At 42.8% G+C, this 16,521-nt stretch overlaps 1 protein-coding gene across 1 annotated transcript in view; it reads left to right on the top strand.

Moving 5' to 3' along the window:
* TRPM8 (transient receptor potential cation channel subfamily M member 8) overlaps positions 1-16,521 on the top strand; it is a 2,182,726-nt gene that overhangs the window by 1,207,687 nt on the left and 958,518 nt on the right. The window contains 1 exon segment of the mRNA XM_033944097.1: positions 7,673-7,753. Coding sequence (XP_033799988.1) covers positions 7,673-7,753 — 81 coding nt within the window.

Here is a 16,521-nt window from a genome sequence, read left to right as displayed (position 1 = left end):
CACAGACCGTGCAAGTCTGCCCAGTAACTGGCCTAGTTCAATATTTAATATTATTTTCTGATTCTAAATCTTCTGTGTTCATCCCACGCTTCTTTGAACTCAGTCACAGTTTTACTCTCCACCACCTCTCTCGGGAGCACATTCCAGGCATCCACCACCCTCTCCGTAAAGTAGAATTTCCTAATATTGCCCTTGAATCTACCACCCCTCAACCTCAAATTATGTCCTCTGGTTTTACCATTTTCCTTTCTCTGGAAAAGATTTTGTTCTACGTTAATACCCTTTAAGTATTTGAACGTCTGAATGTCTCTCCTTTCCTCTAGGGTATACATATTCAGGGCTTCCAGTCTCTCCTCATATGTCTTATGGCGCAAGCCTCCTATCATTTTCGTCGCCCTCCTCTGGACCGCCTCAAGTCTTCTTACGTCTTTCGCCAGATACGGTCTCCAAAACTGAACACAATACTCCAAGTGGGGCCTCACCAATGACCTGTACAGGGACATCAACACCTTCTTCCTTCTACTGACTACACCTCTCTTTATACAGCCCAGAATCCTTCTGGCAGCAGCCACTGCCTTGTCACACTGTTTTTTCGCCTTTAGATCTTCGGACACTATCACCCCAAGGTCCCTCTCCCCGTCCGTGCATATCAGCTTCTCTCCTCCCAGCATATACGGTTCCTTCCTATTATTAATCCTATTATTAATCCTCTGCATTTCTTTGCATTGAATTTTAATTGCCAGGCATTAGACCATTCCTCTAACTTTTGCAGATCCTTTTTCATATTCTCCACTCCCTCTTCGGTGTCTACTCTGTTACAAATCTTGGTATCATCTGCAAAAAGGCACACTTTTCTTTCTAACCCTTCAGCAATGTCACTTACATACATATCGAACAGGATTGGCCCCAGCACCGAACCCTGAGGGACTCCACTAGTCACCTTTCCTTCCTTCGAGCGATTTCCATTAACCACCACCCTCTGGTGTCTGTCCGACAGCCAGTTTCTGACCCAGTTCACCACTTTGGGTCCTAACTTCAGCCCTTCAAGTTTGTTCAACAGCCTCCTATGAGGAACTGTATCAAAGGCTTTGCTGAAATCCAAGTAAATTACATCTAGAATATGTCCTCGATCCAGCTCTCTGGTCACCCAATCAAAAAATTCAATCAGGTTCGTTTGGCACGATTTACCTTTTGTAAAGCCATGTTGCCTCGGATCCTGTAACCCATTAGATTCAAGGAAATACACTATCCTTTCTTTCAGCAACACTTCCATTATTTTTCCAACAACTGAAGTGAGGCTCACCGGCCTGTAGTTTCCTGTTTCATCCCTGTGACCACTTTTATGAATAGGGACCACATCCGCTCTCCTCCAATCCCCAGGAATCACTCCCGTCTCCAGAGATTTGTTGAACAAGTCTTTAATAGGACTCGCCAGAACCTCTTTGAGCTCCCATAGTATCCTGGGATGGATCCCGTCTGGTCCCATCGCTTTGTCCACCTTCAGTTTTTCAAGTTGCTCATAAACACCCTCCTCCATGAACGGCGCAGAATTTACTCCATTTTCTCGTGTAACTTTGCCAGACAATCTCGGTCCTTCTCCAGGATTTTCTTCTGTGAACACAGAACAGAAGTATTTGTTTAGCACATTTGCTTTCTCCTCATCACTCTCCACATATTTGTTCCCAGCATCTTTTAGCCTAAGCAATTCCATTTTTTATCTTCCTCCTTTCACTAATATATCTGAAAAAATTTTTATCTCCCTTTTTTACATTTTTAGCCATTTGTTCTTCCGCCTGTGCCTTCGCCAAACGTATCTCTCTCTTGGCTTCTTTCAGTTTCACCCTGTAGTCCCTTTCTGCTCTCCTCTTCTTGGGGTTTTTTATATTTCATGAACGCCAACTCTTTTCGCCTTTATTTTCTCAGCCACTAGGTTGGAGAACCATATCGGCTTCCTTTTTCTCTTGTTTTTTATTGATTTTCTTCACATAAAGGTCCGTAGCCATTTTTATCGCTCCTTTCAGCTTAGACCATCTGTCTTTCCACTTCTCTTATGTCCTCCCATCCTAACAGCTCTTTCTTCAGGTACTTTCCCATTGCATTAAAGTCCGTACGTTTGAAATCTAGGACTTTAAGTATCGTGCGGCCGCTCTCCACTTTAGCCGTTATATCAACCAAACCGTTTGATGATCGCTACTACCCAGGTGAGCACCCACTCGAACATTAGAGATACTCTCTCCATTTGTGAGGACCAGATCCAATATCGCTTTTTCCCTTGTGGGTTCCGTCACCATTTGTCTGAGCAGAGCCTCTTGAAAGGCATCCACAATCTCCCTACTTCTTTCCGATTCCGCAGACGGAACATTCCAGTCTGCATCCGGCAGGTTGAAATCTCCCAACAGCAGAACCTCCTCTTTCCTTCCAAACTTTTGGATATCCACAATCAGATCCTTATCAATTTGCTGCGATTGAGTCGGAGGTCTGTAGACTACACCCACGTAGATAGAAGTTCCATCTTCTCTTTTCAGAGCAATCCATATCGCTTCTTCCTCTCCCCAGGTCCCTTGCATTTCGGTCGCTTGGATATTGATCTTTACATAGAGAGCTACTCCTCCACCTTTATGACCATCTCTGTCCTTCCTAAAAAGATTATATCCCGGTATGTTTGCATCCCATCCATGTGATTCACTGAACCATGTCTCTGTGATAGCAACAATATCTAGATCTGCCTCTAATATCAGGGCTTGCAGATCATGAACTTTGTTGCTTAGACTGCGAGCATTTGTGGTCATCACTTTCCAGCTATTTTTCAGCGATAATCTCCTTTTTCGTATGGATTTTTGTGTCGTTTCACTTTCCGTTGCAATACTAAGAAATGAGTTGCTGATATTGCTTATGTTGCAGCCTTTACTACTATCACATCTTTTCTTTTGCCGGGGGTGGTCTCTATAATTGTCCTTCGTACATACACCACCCCCACCTTCTAGTTTAAATGCCTAGAAAAATATTGTCTAAATTTCTCTACAAGGTTTCTTTTTCCTGCTGTAGTAATATGTAGCCCATCAGTGCAATATAGCTTCTTGTCCTTCCATGTGTTTCCCCATCCTCCTATGTACCTGAAGCCTTCTTGATGACATCAGGCTCTGAGCCATCTATTAAAGTCCTCTGTGTTTTTCACTCTTTGCTCTCCTTTTCCATATGCAGGCAGTATTTCAGAAAAAGCTAAAGTCTTTACAAAAGGTTTCACGCCCTCACCAAGCTCCCGAAAAGCTTTCTGTGCTGCAAGTGTGGAGTTGTTGGCCAGGTCATTTGTTCCCAGATGGATAACAACATCAGTGTTAAAATCCTTAGTTTCTTCCTTAATTATAGTCAATATTTGCCTGGAACTCCTGGTAGCTGAGGATCCTGGAAGACATTTCACTATTTTGGTCTCCTCGCCCTGTGTTCCAAGGTTAATGCCTCTGATGATGGAATCCCCCAACAGTAATAGTTTTCTGTTTTTGGCTTTTTTATTTGTACTTAGGGTGCTTTTGTTCTCTTGAGTTTCCTTCATTGGTTCCAGTCCCACCTCCCTTCTGTTTTCCTGAGTATCACAGTGCACTAGTGGAGCGAAGGAATTCTGTAGAGGTAATATTAGTGAAGGTGGATGTTTCTGTGTTACATGTCGCAGTCTTCCTGAGCCTACTGTGACCCATTTATTCCTGGGCTGTTTTATTCTTTGAGGTAGAGGTGGTAAGTTGGTATGATTTTGTGGAGTGATGGAAGGCTGCTTTAATTGATATTCAATTCCTGTTTAAGTTGGCAGAGCTCCTCCTTAATACTGGCAAGTTGAAGACAGATGGGGCAAGCCTTAAGCCTCCAAATAGTATGTCTTGGAATTAAAGCACCACAGTGATTGCATAGAATAAAGGTCATCTTGATTGGTTGTGAAGTGACTTGATTTGAGTAGTCCTGATTATATGGGTCTCTAATATATGAATAGTGGTCCCTGTGGTTGGTGGGACTATAAGTAAGACTACTAGTAAGGCAGAAATATAGGCTCTATACCACCTAAACACAGTATTTTAAACAAAACTGCAGGTTCTAGCAGTGCAACCCTAAAACACAGATTTATAAACAGGATTTTCCCTACTTTAGTCACCCTGAGCCACAGGCACCAGAATAAATAGGCTCTATACCACCTAAAACACAGTATTTTAAACAAAACTGCAGGAAGAGGAAATAAGATTTAACAGAGGAAAGAGAAGGATTTATTTTTTTGTGCTTTTTTATATTTTTTTTAGTAAGAAACAGGGAGGAGAAGAGAAATTAAGCAGATATAATGCTGAAAACCAGTCAAAAGAGCAGAATATGAAATGCTGAGTAACTTAGCTTTTAGAAGTTCACAGGGCAGCCTTGTTTCAGCAGAAGTCATAATGCCACTGTACAGGACCATGGTGAGACCTCATCTGGAGTACTGTGTGCAATTCTGGAGGCCACATTACCATAAAGACGTGCTTAGAGTTGAGTCGGTTCAGCGGATGGCCACTAGGATGATCTCGGGGCTCAAGGGTCTCTCGTACGAAGAGAGACTGAACAGATTGCTGCTTTACATTCTAGAAGAACGCAGGGAGAGGGGGGACATGATTGAAACATTTAAATACATCACAGGACGTGTCGAGGTGGAAGATGACATCCTTTGTCTGAGGGGACCCTCGGCAACAAGTGGGCATCCGCTTAAACTTAGAGGGGGAAAATTTAGTAGTGACACCAGAAAGTATTTCTTCACGGAAAGAGTGGTAGATCACTGGAACAAGCTTCCGGTGCAGGTGGTCGGGGCCACCAGCATGCTCGACTTCAAGAATAAATGGGACATCTACGTGGGATCCCTACGAAGGTTGAGTTAAGGAACTGGGTCATTAGCATTTAGACTTATTGAGGGTTGGTCAGTAGAGTGGGCAGACTTGATGGGCTATAGCCCTTTTCTGCCGTCATCTTTCTATGTTTCTATGTTTCTATTTATTATTCTATTGTCCTTTGATACTCAACTTTGGAGATCAATATGGGGTCAAATCAACTTGATACTGGAATCCTTAATTCCATTAACCTATGAGATGGTAATATGTGGGACATCGTTACAGACCAAACCTTCATTAGATAGGCATAGGAGTAGGCTCTTTATAATTATGACTGGGATAGCCATGCAAATGGTTACTAAAAACTGGAAAACTTGTGACAGATTCCATTTTACTTTTTGGTGGGAATTTTTATGTTTATACTATAAATATGAGAAAATGAATTCAGAAACATTGTGTCATAATGAGCAGTTTAAATTAACATGGGGTCCATTGACAAATTTTGTTTATTCTGATTAGTTGAATTATACCTTTATTTTCCCTTTTAGATTGCATATCCAGGATGAGTTGGAGGGAGGGAAGGGGGGTTATATACTTAACAAGTATTGTCTGGGATTTTAATTTCATGTATAATTTAAAGCATTTCTTTTTGTTCTCAAACTAGGGTGGGTGGGAGGGAGGGATAAATTATTTTGTATTAAGTTCTGACTGATTGTAAGTGCTATCTCTGATGATAATTGTATGTATAATTTGAAAGCAATGTTCTAGATTTGAAAATAAAAAAAGTTTAATAATAAAAAAAAAAGAAAAAGCCTTCAGGCGAAACATAGCGAGCTGACAGGTCCTCACTCGACACCTACGGAGAAATTACCAAAATGCTCAGACAGGGCTAATGCACTGCTGAAGCTAAGTACAAAGTTTTTTCTTTCTTTTTTAAAGCTACTTTAATTATTATGTATTTAGAAATAACACAGAGTTTACACGTATTAAGCACAGAGCACAAAAAAGTAAAAAAAAAACTAACCCCCTCTTTTACTAAAGTGCACTAACCAATTTTAGCACACGCTAAACTCAACGTGTCCATTATATTCTACTAGTGTTTAAGCCCGTTACATTAACTGGTGCTAGTAAAGCCTCCTTCCCTCACATGTCCCCTATTTTCAGCCCCAGCTACAGCTCCAAACCCATTTTTACCCCCCCCCCAGCCCCCTTCTTCCATCTTTTCCCTTTCAACCCCAGCCCCCTTTTCTCACCAGCAGCATTTACCTCCCCACTCCACTTCCCTGTGCAGTAGCAGCAGAAGCATACCCTCCCCCTCCATTTTCCTGTGCAGCAGCATTTCCCTCCTCAACCCACTTCTCTGTGCAGCAGCACCTCTTCCGTGCTCCCCCTGTCTTTCTTCCCTGCTCCCCCGGTCCAGCAGCACCTCTTCCCTGCTCCCCAAGTCCCTCTTCCCTGCTCCCCCTGTCCAGCAGTACCTCTTACATACTTCCCCTGCCCCTCTTCCCTGCTCCCCCTGTCCAGCAGCACCTCTTCCCTGCTCCCCCCGTCCTTCTTCTTTGCTCCCCCAGTCCAGCAGCACCTCTTCCCTGCTCCCCTGGCCCAGCAGCACCTCTTCCCTGCTCCCCTGGTCCAGCAGCACCTCTTCCCTGCTCCCCTGGTCCAGCAGCACCTCTTCCCTGCTCCCCCTCACTGCCTTCCAGACTTTGTCCCACCCCCACCCTCCGAAGCCAGCTTGCCTGCCTGCCTGCCATCCCCCTGTGCAGTAGAACTCTCTGCCCCACCCCACCCCCGCCAGCAGCACCTCTTCTCTGTTCCCCCGGTCCCTCTTCACATATTTGTAAAATGGCCTAAAACAGAAGTCTGCCATATTGCATTGCAGTTACAAAATGATTTCCAGTGGATCTTTGTACCTGCCTGCCAGCCTGTGCAGTAGAACCCTCTCCCCCTGCCACTATCGCCACCGTGCAGCCGACCCCACTGACCCTCCCACCGCCAGACGACCTTCAAACCTCCCAGCTCCAGCAGCGACCGCATCACATTAAAGACGCTGCTTCGCGGCCTTCCCATGCTCTGATTTCTTCTGCCGCATCTCTGATGAAGTCATAAGAGACACTGGCAGAGGAAATCAGAGCATGGGAAGGCCACGAAGCAGCATCTTTAATGTGATGCGGCCACTGCTGGAGCCGGGAGGTTTGTGCGTTTCGCAGTGGGATGGTCAATGGGGGTTCATGTGCGCCGGGAAAGGGTGCACAGGGGGGAGGGGGCGACAGGGGCAGTGAACGACGGTGGTGAACTTACAGTGAGGGAGGGAGGGAGTAGAAGTGCGCATGCGCACTCTTTCCGGTGGGGCCCTACAGCTCACGGAACCACGCAGGTAACAGTGTGCATGCGTGCTTAGGGTTTTATTATATTAGATGGACGCATTAGCGTTTAGCGTGTGCTAATCGGTTAACGCACTTAGTAAAAGAGGGGGTTAGTCTGATGAAGACGAACATGCCGATTGAGTGACAGCCTAAAAACTATTTGGCTGGTAGTTGGCATATTCTGAAGACTTTAGACATAAAAAACTGTTTATATTGAAAAATTAAATCATAGATGCTGTCTTTATAATATTTCTTTAATATTGCTGACAGTCAAAACAAACTGGGCTAAGTTTCAACATTATTACAATTCCAACATACTATAGCATTGGTGAATACTCTGGGAATATTCATGCATAATATTTGTGCCATAAATCCAGAGATTCCTACATAGAATATGTTTTGTGTTTCATAGTAATGAAAGGAAATATTAATTCAATATATTTATTTTTTGAAGGACATTTCACCTATTACAAGGCATCCCCTGCAAGCTCTTTTTATCTGGGCTGTTCTTCAAAATAAGAGAAATTTGTCAAAGGTGATCTGGGAACAGGTAAAGTCACCTACAATATATTCTATATAGTTTATAGATTATTTAAAACTTGATATACTGCCACTTGGCATGCTGTTGAAACAGTTTATAATGTATACATCAAGTTTCAAGTTTATTAAAAGTTTGTTGTACACGCAATATCAAATACTACAATGCGTATGACAATTTAAAATTGGGAGACAAAATATAACAATTTGTACACATAAACATACAATGTATGTACACAAGTAATTAGCGATACAAAAGGGAAGAGGGGTGAACTACAATCTTTAAGGAAAATTAAAGTACATTTAAGGAAATAACAACATTAGGAGGGTAATGAAGAATGTTTTAAAAATATGGCTAAGCCTAAAAAGAGGATAGGGGAGGTCTGGTTAAAATCCATGAGCAAAAAAAGAAATACATTGTCATTTATAGGAAAGATAAATAAATTATAGTTCCTACATGTAGTAGTTTACGCATGGGCCAGACTACCCTCCCCCCATGTTCAATGAATACAAATAACTTTTATATTGAATCAAATGCATTGAGAAAAATATATGTTTTAAGATTCTTTTTAAATATTGAAAATGAGGAGTCCATTCTAAGCATGTTTGGAAACTTGTTCCAAGTTACAGGACCAATAACACTAAAGAGACATGGGTAAACTTTCAAAGTGATTTAAATATCTTAGGGCTGCCCAACTGTCAATATTCAGCAACACTTAACAGGGCAGAACTGCAGAATATCAGCTCTGACTGGCCATAAAAAAATGGGCAGGCAAGGGGTAGTACAGGGATTGGCAATGGAGAGGAGCTGTGCTAAAGTCAGGCGCTTAGCCATGCATTGAATATTGGTGAGCACCTGCTTAATTTTTTAAAAGATTTCCAAGCCCCTCTGATCCCCCTTTCTATTCCCCTTCCCCATAACATCCTGCTTCCAATCTTCCTCCCCAAAAACAACCCCTTCCTGATCCCCCTCCCCCCCTTTCTGATTCACTCCTCCCAAAATAGCCCTCTTCCAATCTCCCTTCCCAAAAACAACACTTTCCAATCTGCCTTCATCCAAAACATCCCCTTCCAATCCTCTTCCCTCCAAAATGATCCTCTTCCAATCTCCCACTCCCTCCCCACAACAGCAATACCTCCACCCAACTCTTCCACAATCACTATAGGGCCTCCAGACATACTTATCATCCCTGATGGTCCAGTGGAAGCATTTGGGGTGGAAGCAAACCGTATTAACTCCTGTTTCTAGTGGATGTCTTATCAAAATGGTTGTCGTGACCTCTCGCAGCAACCGCAAGGTACTTGAATAGTACCACAAGCCTGCTACTACATACTGCAGCATCCATTTTGATGAGGCATCTGCTAGGGGCAGGAGTGAGTGAGGTTAGCGTCAGTCCTCAACACTTACTCTGGACTATCAGGGAGCTATGGTGATGGGATTGGGTAGGGGTCAATGCTGTTAAGGGAGGTAGAGAGGATTGAAAAGATTAAAGATGCTGAGAAACATTTGAAAGCTATGTAGGTCCTACACAATTAGGGTTTCCAGATGTCTGGATTTATATGGACATGTCCTCTTTTTAAAGGGCATGTCCGGATGGCTTTTCAAAATCTAGTGCTTTATCCAAGTTTTGAAAAGCTTCCACCTCGGAATCGCTTAGGAAGGGCATCTGCACATGCGTGAATGTAACGTGGTGATGTTACATGCATGCATACATACATGTATACATACATGTATGTATGCATACATGCATGTATACATACATGTATGCATGTATACATGCATGTATGCATGTATGCATGTGATGTCATTGCATTGCATCCACACATGCACAAATGCCCTCTTGATGCGGTCCTGAGGATAAAAACATATTGAGGAGGTGCAGCTGGGGCGAGGCTGAGGTGGAACAGGGTGGGCATAATGGGGGAGAGGTTAGGTAGAACTAGGTGGGCTATGGGTCCAGATTTTAACACCAGTAAAATCTGGTAACCCTGTATACAATATTTACCCAGGACAACTATATAATTAGGCCAACTGAGGTAGAGGCCTCAGGCGGCAGTTTTTTGAAGCAGCAGCATCACAGGTAGACAGTGAATAAAAGGGAAGTAAAATTTGAATTTTCCACAGCCAGAGAGCTGTTGTTAGGGTGGCCTGTTGCCTGCTGTCTTACAAGTACTTATTCCCCAGCTGCCTCAGAACATACCTACTCAGACTGGCATCTCTCCTTCTATCTCCCAACCCAATGCACCATCTCTTTTCCATCCCTCCCTCAACTCAGTATAACATCTCTCCTCCATCCTCCCCAGACCCAAAGTAACATCTCTCCTTCCATTCCCCCCCCTGTCCCAGTGCAGCATCTTTTTAAGCATCTCCCCTTCCAACCCTTCCCCCCAACCTGGTATGGCATCTCCTCCTTCCTGGTCTTCTTTCAATTTTTGTCATGCTGCCTAGAGATTCCTAGTAATGGCAGCAATTCACATTCACTACCTATCGCCAGTCTTGGAGTCTTCTCTCAAGGAAACAGAAAGCTATGTCAGAGAGGGCAGAACATAGTATAGAGAAGATGCCAGGGCTGTTGACAGGAAACTATTGTGAATTACTCCCACCATGAGCAATTTCTAGATAACAGAATAGCAAGTAAAGGTAGACTGGAGAAGAGGGAAGGGAAGGAGAGATGCTGGACTATGGCTAGAGTGCAGTGAATAGAGAGAGAGAGAGAGAAACATGGTGCTGGTCAAAGGGAGAGAGAGATGCTGGATAATAGGGAGGCAGGGAGGGAGTTATATTGCACTTGTGAAGTGAGGGAAGATATATAGACTAAGGGACAGAAGGGAGGCAGGGGAAAATGTTGGGCATGAGGGGGAAAAGGGAGATAAGTAAAAATGTTAGAAGGTAGGGGGAAGGAGGTAGAGAGAAATGCTGGGGTGGGAAGGAGGTAGGGAGAAATGCTGGGGCAGAAAGGAGTGAAAATTAGAAGGCAAAGCAGAAGGAAGAGGGAAAATATTGGAGGGTGGCAGAAGGGTGAGAATGAGAAATGTTGGAGGGTAGAAGGGGAAAGGAAAAATGTTGGCCTGGGAAGGAGAGAGAAGTGTTAGACAGAGGGTGAGGCAGAAGAAGGGAGGGAGGAACAAAAGTTGGGGTGGGAAGACTGAAGAAATGTTAGAGGATGGGGAGTAGGAGGGAGATGGGGAAAATGTTGGAAAGTGGGAAAACAGAAGGGAGGGATGAAGAAATGTTAGATGGAGGGGTGGGGTAGAAGGATGGGAGGGAGAAATTTTGGACTGGGGCTGAAGGAAGGAAGAAGTGTTTGAATGGGGCAGGTAGAAGGAAGAGGGATAAATGTTAGACTAGGGAGAGAAGGAGAAAATGTTGGATCAGAGGGGCAGGAGCGAGTGAGGGAGAATGTTAGACATGAGTAGGACAGAAGGAAGAGGGTGAGAGAGAAATTTTGGACTCAGGGGCAGAAAGGAGAGAGGAAGGGAGTGATGTTGATTTGAGGCAAAAGGGAGAGAGGGATAGATTGTTGGACTTGGGAAAGGGATAAAAGAGAGAAAGGGGATAAGAGATGTTGGATTTGGGAGAAGGAAGGGGGAGATACAGACAAGGGAGATAATGGGCATGGAGGGAAAAAGCTGCAAGCTTCAAGGATAGGGAGAGAAAGAGACATTCTGAGAGAAGAGAACATTTCCCTGGATAAGCGAAAACTTTGTTCTGTGCTTTGTAGATTTAATAGACGGGGATAAAGTGTAGGTTTATTGGCTAAAGACAGTATAGAAATTAAAAAAAAAAAAAAAACAGCAAACTTATTTATTAGCTAATTTCCTTATCTGGCAGTTATTCTTGATGGTAATTGAACAACTACAAATGAGAGTTTGAATAAATCTATAGAATCAATTTCTGCACAAGAAATGGCAATAGGCTTACTCCCTACCTCCCCTTTTATCAAGCTATGCTATGAGGTTTTTAGCGTGGGCCAGCAAGGTAAGTGCTCTAATGTTCATGGAAATTCTATGAGCATTGGTGCATTTATCACACCCACTCAAGCTAAAAACCTCTAGTGCAGCTTGATAAAAGGGACCTTTAATGAATAAGGCTGATACTATAACTGATTACAGTATTTCAAATCAGTACAATTTCTCAAGAAATAATTCATAATATTGATCCAAACATATGCTGGTCTGAATTTAGGGCTCTTACCCCTTGAGCAAATCACTCATTTGGTAAGAAGAGTAGAGTAATTCATACTGTCCCCTAAATGCATTTCATATTACCTTGGTGAAAAGTTTAAAACAACTTTTTTCAGAGTGATACACTCAATAGTGAATAAAATATTTGTAAAGGTATTATACCTACTGTTTTGAAAAAAGCCTCACTTCAATGCGTATTAAAGAGCCCATCATTGGATACAAATGCAGTCAATAATTACCGGCCTATCTAAACTATCTTTCTTAGTGAAGACCATTGAAAAAAGTATCCATGATCAATTGAGTTTCTGAATGAGAAAACATTTGAACATAAGAACATAAGAATAGCCTTACTGGGTCAGACCAATGGTCCATCAAGCCCAATAGCCCGTTCTCATGGTGGCCAATACGGGTCCCTAGTACCTGGCCAAAACCCAAGGAGTAGCAATATTCAATGCTATCAGTACAGGGCAAGCAGTGGCTTCCCCTATGTCTTTCTCAATAACAGACTATGGACTTTTCCTCCAGGAACTTTTCCAAACCTTTCTTAAAACCAGCTACACTATCCGCTCTTACCACATCCTCTGGTAACACGTTCCAGAGCTTAACTATTCTCTGAGTGAAAAAAATTTCCCTCCTATTGATTTTAAAAGTATTTCCCTGTAACTTCATCGAGTGTCCCCTAGTCTTTGTCATTTTTGACGGAGTGAAAAATCGCTCCACTTATACAGAATACAGAGACTTTACTGATTTCCTTAATGGATATTGTTCTTGCAGGTTTTGATTAGGGTGAAAATTTTATTTTAGTCTCTGTGAGGGAGTCTACAGGATACTACCACTTCCCCTGCTGGATACTCTTACAATGTCAGAATTACCTTAAAATAGGTAGTTCCTCCATAGGGGGAAGTGACACAGGAAGGAGGAGTCAGGGAAGTAGCTACCAGAAATTATAAGAGACTGGGCCAGAATTAGGTTAGATAGGCCCAAAGGGAGAAGAAGTAAGACATGGCCCCAGTATACTCCTTAACTACAACCACTAGAAATTCTGCTTGGCTGAAGTAAGCCATATCTTTTCTTGCTGAATACTTGGAAACCTGGTTCAGGTCTGGCTAGGATGAGACCTTGTTACCTGGCTGAAGGAAGACTGTTACAAGAGTGTGGTTTTTAAGTGGAATAGAAATTTGTAAAATAAATAAATAAACCATGGTCAATGTCTTGGGTTCTGTCAGCCACAGGCCCACCTCAGGATTTGTGAACCAAAAGATTGTTCATTGTACGAGTATGCCTGAAGTAACAGGGTGCAGGATTTTCCTTTCAACTTATAAAGAATTTTCCTTTACCTTCTGTGCTTGGGTCTGGCTGTTTGTGCACTGCTCGAGCTGATATATGTGGTGTCAAGAATAGGATCCCGCTCAACCAGAATAAGTGGACCCCATGAACTTCAGGATCTGGGTCGGAGTTTAATATCCCATCATACTTTGAAGCTAAGGGGATAAGCTCCACCTTAAGAAAGGGACCTAAAACAGTACAGGCAGGAATTTTATTTTCTCTTGTACTCAGTGTGCTCTAGTGCTACCAATAAAACATGGAAAAGCTAATCCAGATCATGATGGAGGGACAAAAGCAATATTCATCAATTTATGCAGATTCAATAGCAGCAGTAGTTTATGCAGGCACACTTGGAGCAGCAGCAGTAGGTTCCACAGAAACTGGTAGAATGCAACAGCATCCTCAAAATTACAGGGACTTGGAACCCTCGCAAGGGCACCTGTGCTGATTTGGACCATTTCTTGGTGATTTTTGAGAAGACAGCTCACTTAGTTTGTTGGCCAGAGGTAACATGGACTATATATCTGGGAAACCTGTTAACTGGTGGCAGCCAAATTGTCTTCCAAAGCACCAACTCTGATGGCCAAGCTATCTATAAAATATTAAGGCAAGCAATCTTGGAACTGGCTGGGCATACCCTGGAATATTATAGGCAAAAGTTTTGGAAAAGTACCATCCAGATGAGAGATTCCTCACAGTTTTTTCTATAAATTGAAAGATTACATGGAGGTGCTTATAACTGGAGGAGAGGTCCGGGGTGGAGGTAGTACATATGATTTTACTGGAGCAGTTTCTGAATGGATTACCCAATCTATGAGACAGTGGGTAAGTGGCAGTAGTGTTCCACCAAGCTCAGCCAGCCTCTGAACCTGGGAAGAAGAGACCAGGAGGGAGTCCCAGAAGAAAAGATGAATTGATAAAGGTCTAGCACCCCAAGCAAAGGAGACAGCCCTCAAGCTCAAGGGCCTCAGAGGGGAGGCCTGAGCAATGGAGATCAGCTTTATCCAAAACATAATAATAATAATTTTATTTTTATATACCACCATACCACAAACAGTTCTAAGTGGATTACAAGGGAAGAGACTATATACAGACAGCGACATTACAGAGAACTTTTGAAATTACATTGGCATGTTAAGTTTAGTCAGGTTCATCTGGAAGTGTTTTGGAAGTACATCAGGTTGAAGTGCAGTCGGAGAAATTTGTCAAAGAGATAAGTTTTTATTGACTTCCTAAATGTTACATTACATTACATTTGTGATTTCTATTCCGCCTGTGCCTTGCGGTTCTAAGCGGATTACAGTTAAAAGAGATCAGGACATTACCGAGAGAATTACATTACAACAATTTAAGTAAATTACATGTTGTGGTATAGAAATACAAGTATAAGATATCTGGATTTATCGATAGAATAACTTGACAGGGTTCAAGTAGTTACAAGGTTCAGTGGGGAAAACAATATAGGCAACTGAAGAAAGATACCTAACTTTGAAGGAATCGGTTAAGTGGATACCTAAGGGAGATGCTTTTTTAGGAGAAGGTTAAATGGATTCCTAAGGGAGATGCTTATTTAGGAGTTTGGATATTTTTCGTAAATGAGGTTCAAGGGGATGACTAGTGTGTTATTTGCTGGGGAGAGTGCATGTGCGATTGGGGAGGGGAATATTAAGTAAGGACGTGTTTTTTGAAAAGAAATGTTTTGATTTCTTTCCGAAATACTTTGATGTCTGTTGTTTTGATCATCAGTTTGGTGATGGTGGGGTCAATTTTCGCTGCCTGAGTTGCTAGAAGGCTGTCGTAAAGTTTCTTACGTCGGGTACCATTATGAGGGGGGAAGGTGAAAAGATTCTGAGTTCTTCTTGATCTGGGTAGTCGGTAGCGGCAAAGACGGTTGTTCAGGTAATTGGGGGCCATACCATGGATTACTTTGAAAAGTAAGCAGTAGAGTTTGAATTGAGTTCTTGCTTTTATCGGAAGCCAGTGAGAGTCTACATAGGCGGGTGTGTGACGTGGTCGAATTTGCTGAGCGAGTAGATGAGTCTGATAGCTGTGTTCTGAACGGTCTGTAGTTGTTTTATCATAGTATTTGGGCAAGGTAGGTAGAGGCTGTTGCAGTAATCTAAGGAGCTGAGTATGAGGGATTGTACAATGATCTTGAAGTGTTCTTTGGAAAAGAATTTTCTTATTTTTCTTAGGTTTCGCATGGTGAAGAATGCTTTTTTATGGTTTGTGTATTTGTGTATTTTGTGCATTTGAGATGAAGTTGGTTAAACATTTGTTCCATTTGCCTGGAATGACAGTGTTCTATCGAGGTATCTCTTTTAGGTGTAGCCCTTTAGGGATGGAAAAGCAAACAAGTAGGGACTGTGTGTATTAGTTGTGCCTGGGAATTCGAATTGGTGAGACAGATAGGTTGGGGATGAACCTGTCATGGTTTTGAAGCAAAGGCAAGCAAACTTAAAAATGACCCTTGCTTCCACAGGCAGCCAGTGTAGTTTTTTATAATATGGGCTTAAAGGTCTGATTTCATGAGGCCCAGGTGGGGTCGGGGACAAATTTGAATACTCTCATCTGCTTTAAGTGTGGCGCTAAGAAGCATTTGGTGAGAGACTGCCTTTGGATAAGCAAAGACACTATGGATATGAATGTGGTAGAACCACATGACTGCAATATTGTAGAGGCCTCTCAACTTGGAGGCAGGTACTGCCTGATGGAAGTAGAACTTAATGGGAACTCTTACCAGGCACTAATAGATTCTGGCAGTGTCAAGAAGAGAAACTGTTACCTGATTGCAAGTAAATTATGAGCAGACTGTGATTTTATCATGTGTGCATGGAGATCACAGACAGTATCCATCACAACTCCAGTGGGGCAAGCCCAGGTGGAAGTAGTGGTCCTGCTGTGACTTTCCTAATCAGGTGTCATAGGCCAGGGCTTCCCAAAGTTTGGAGCTATCTGGGCACAGTTTACTGCTGGTCCCCAGGGAAAGGAGGAAGAATCTTTCACCAAAACCTTTCCTTTGGAGAACCCTGATGATGGGAAAAATTGTGCTGCTCCTTGAACTTAGAAGCTGTGCTTGATGAGTATCCAGTATAGGAGAAGAGAAATAGTATACCTCAGACCCATTGGATAGCCTTCATGAATGGAGTGGGGGTGGGTCCCCAGGGGATTTTAAGAGAGCCAATGCTGAGGATGAATCCTTTAGCAAAGCACAAGTTAAGGTTGTGACTATGATTGGGAACCCCATGGGCCATCAAGATCCCTTTAACATAACA

The sequence above is a fragment of the Geotrypetes seraphini genome, chromosome 5 (genome assembly GCF_902459505.1).
Source record: "Geotrypetes seraphini chromosome 5, aGeoSer1.1, whole genome shotgun sequence".
NCBI classification, from domain to species: Eukaryota; Metazoa; Chordata; class Amphibia; order Gymnophiona; family Dermophiidae; genus Geotrypetes; species Geotrypetes seraphini.
Note: the sequence above shows the minus strand (reverse complement) of the source record. Positions and strands in the feature narration are given on the sequence as shown.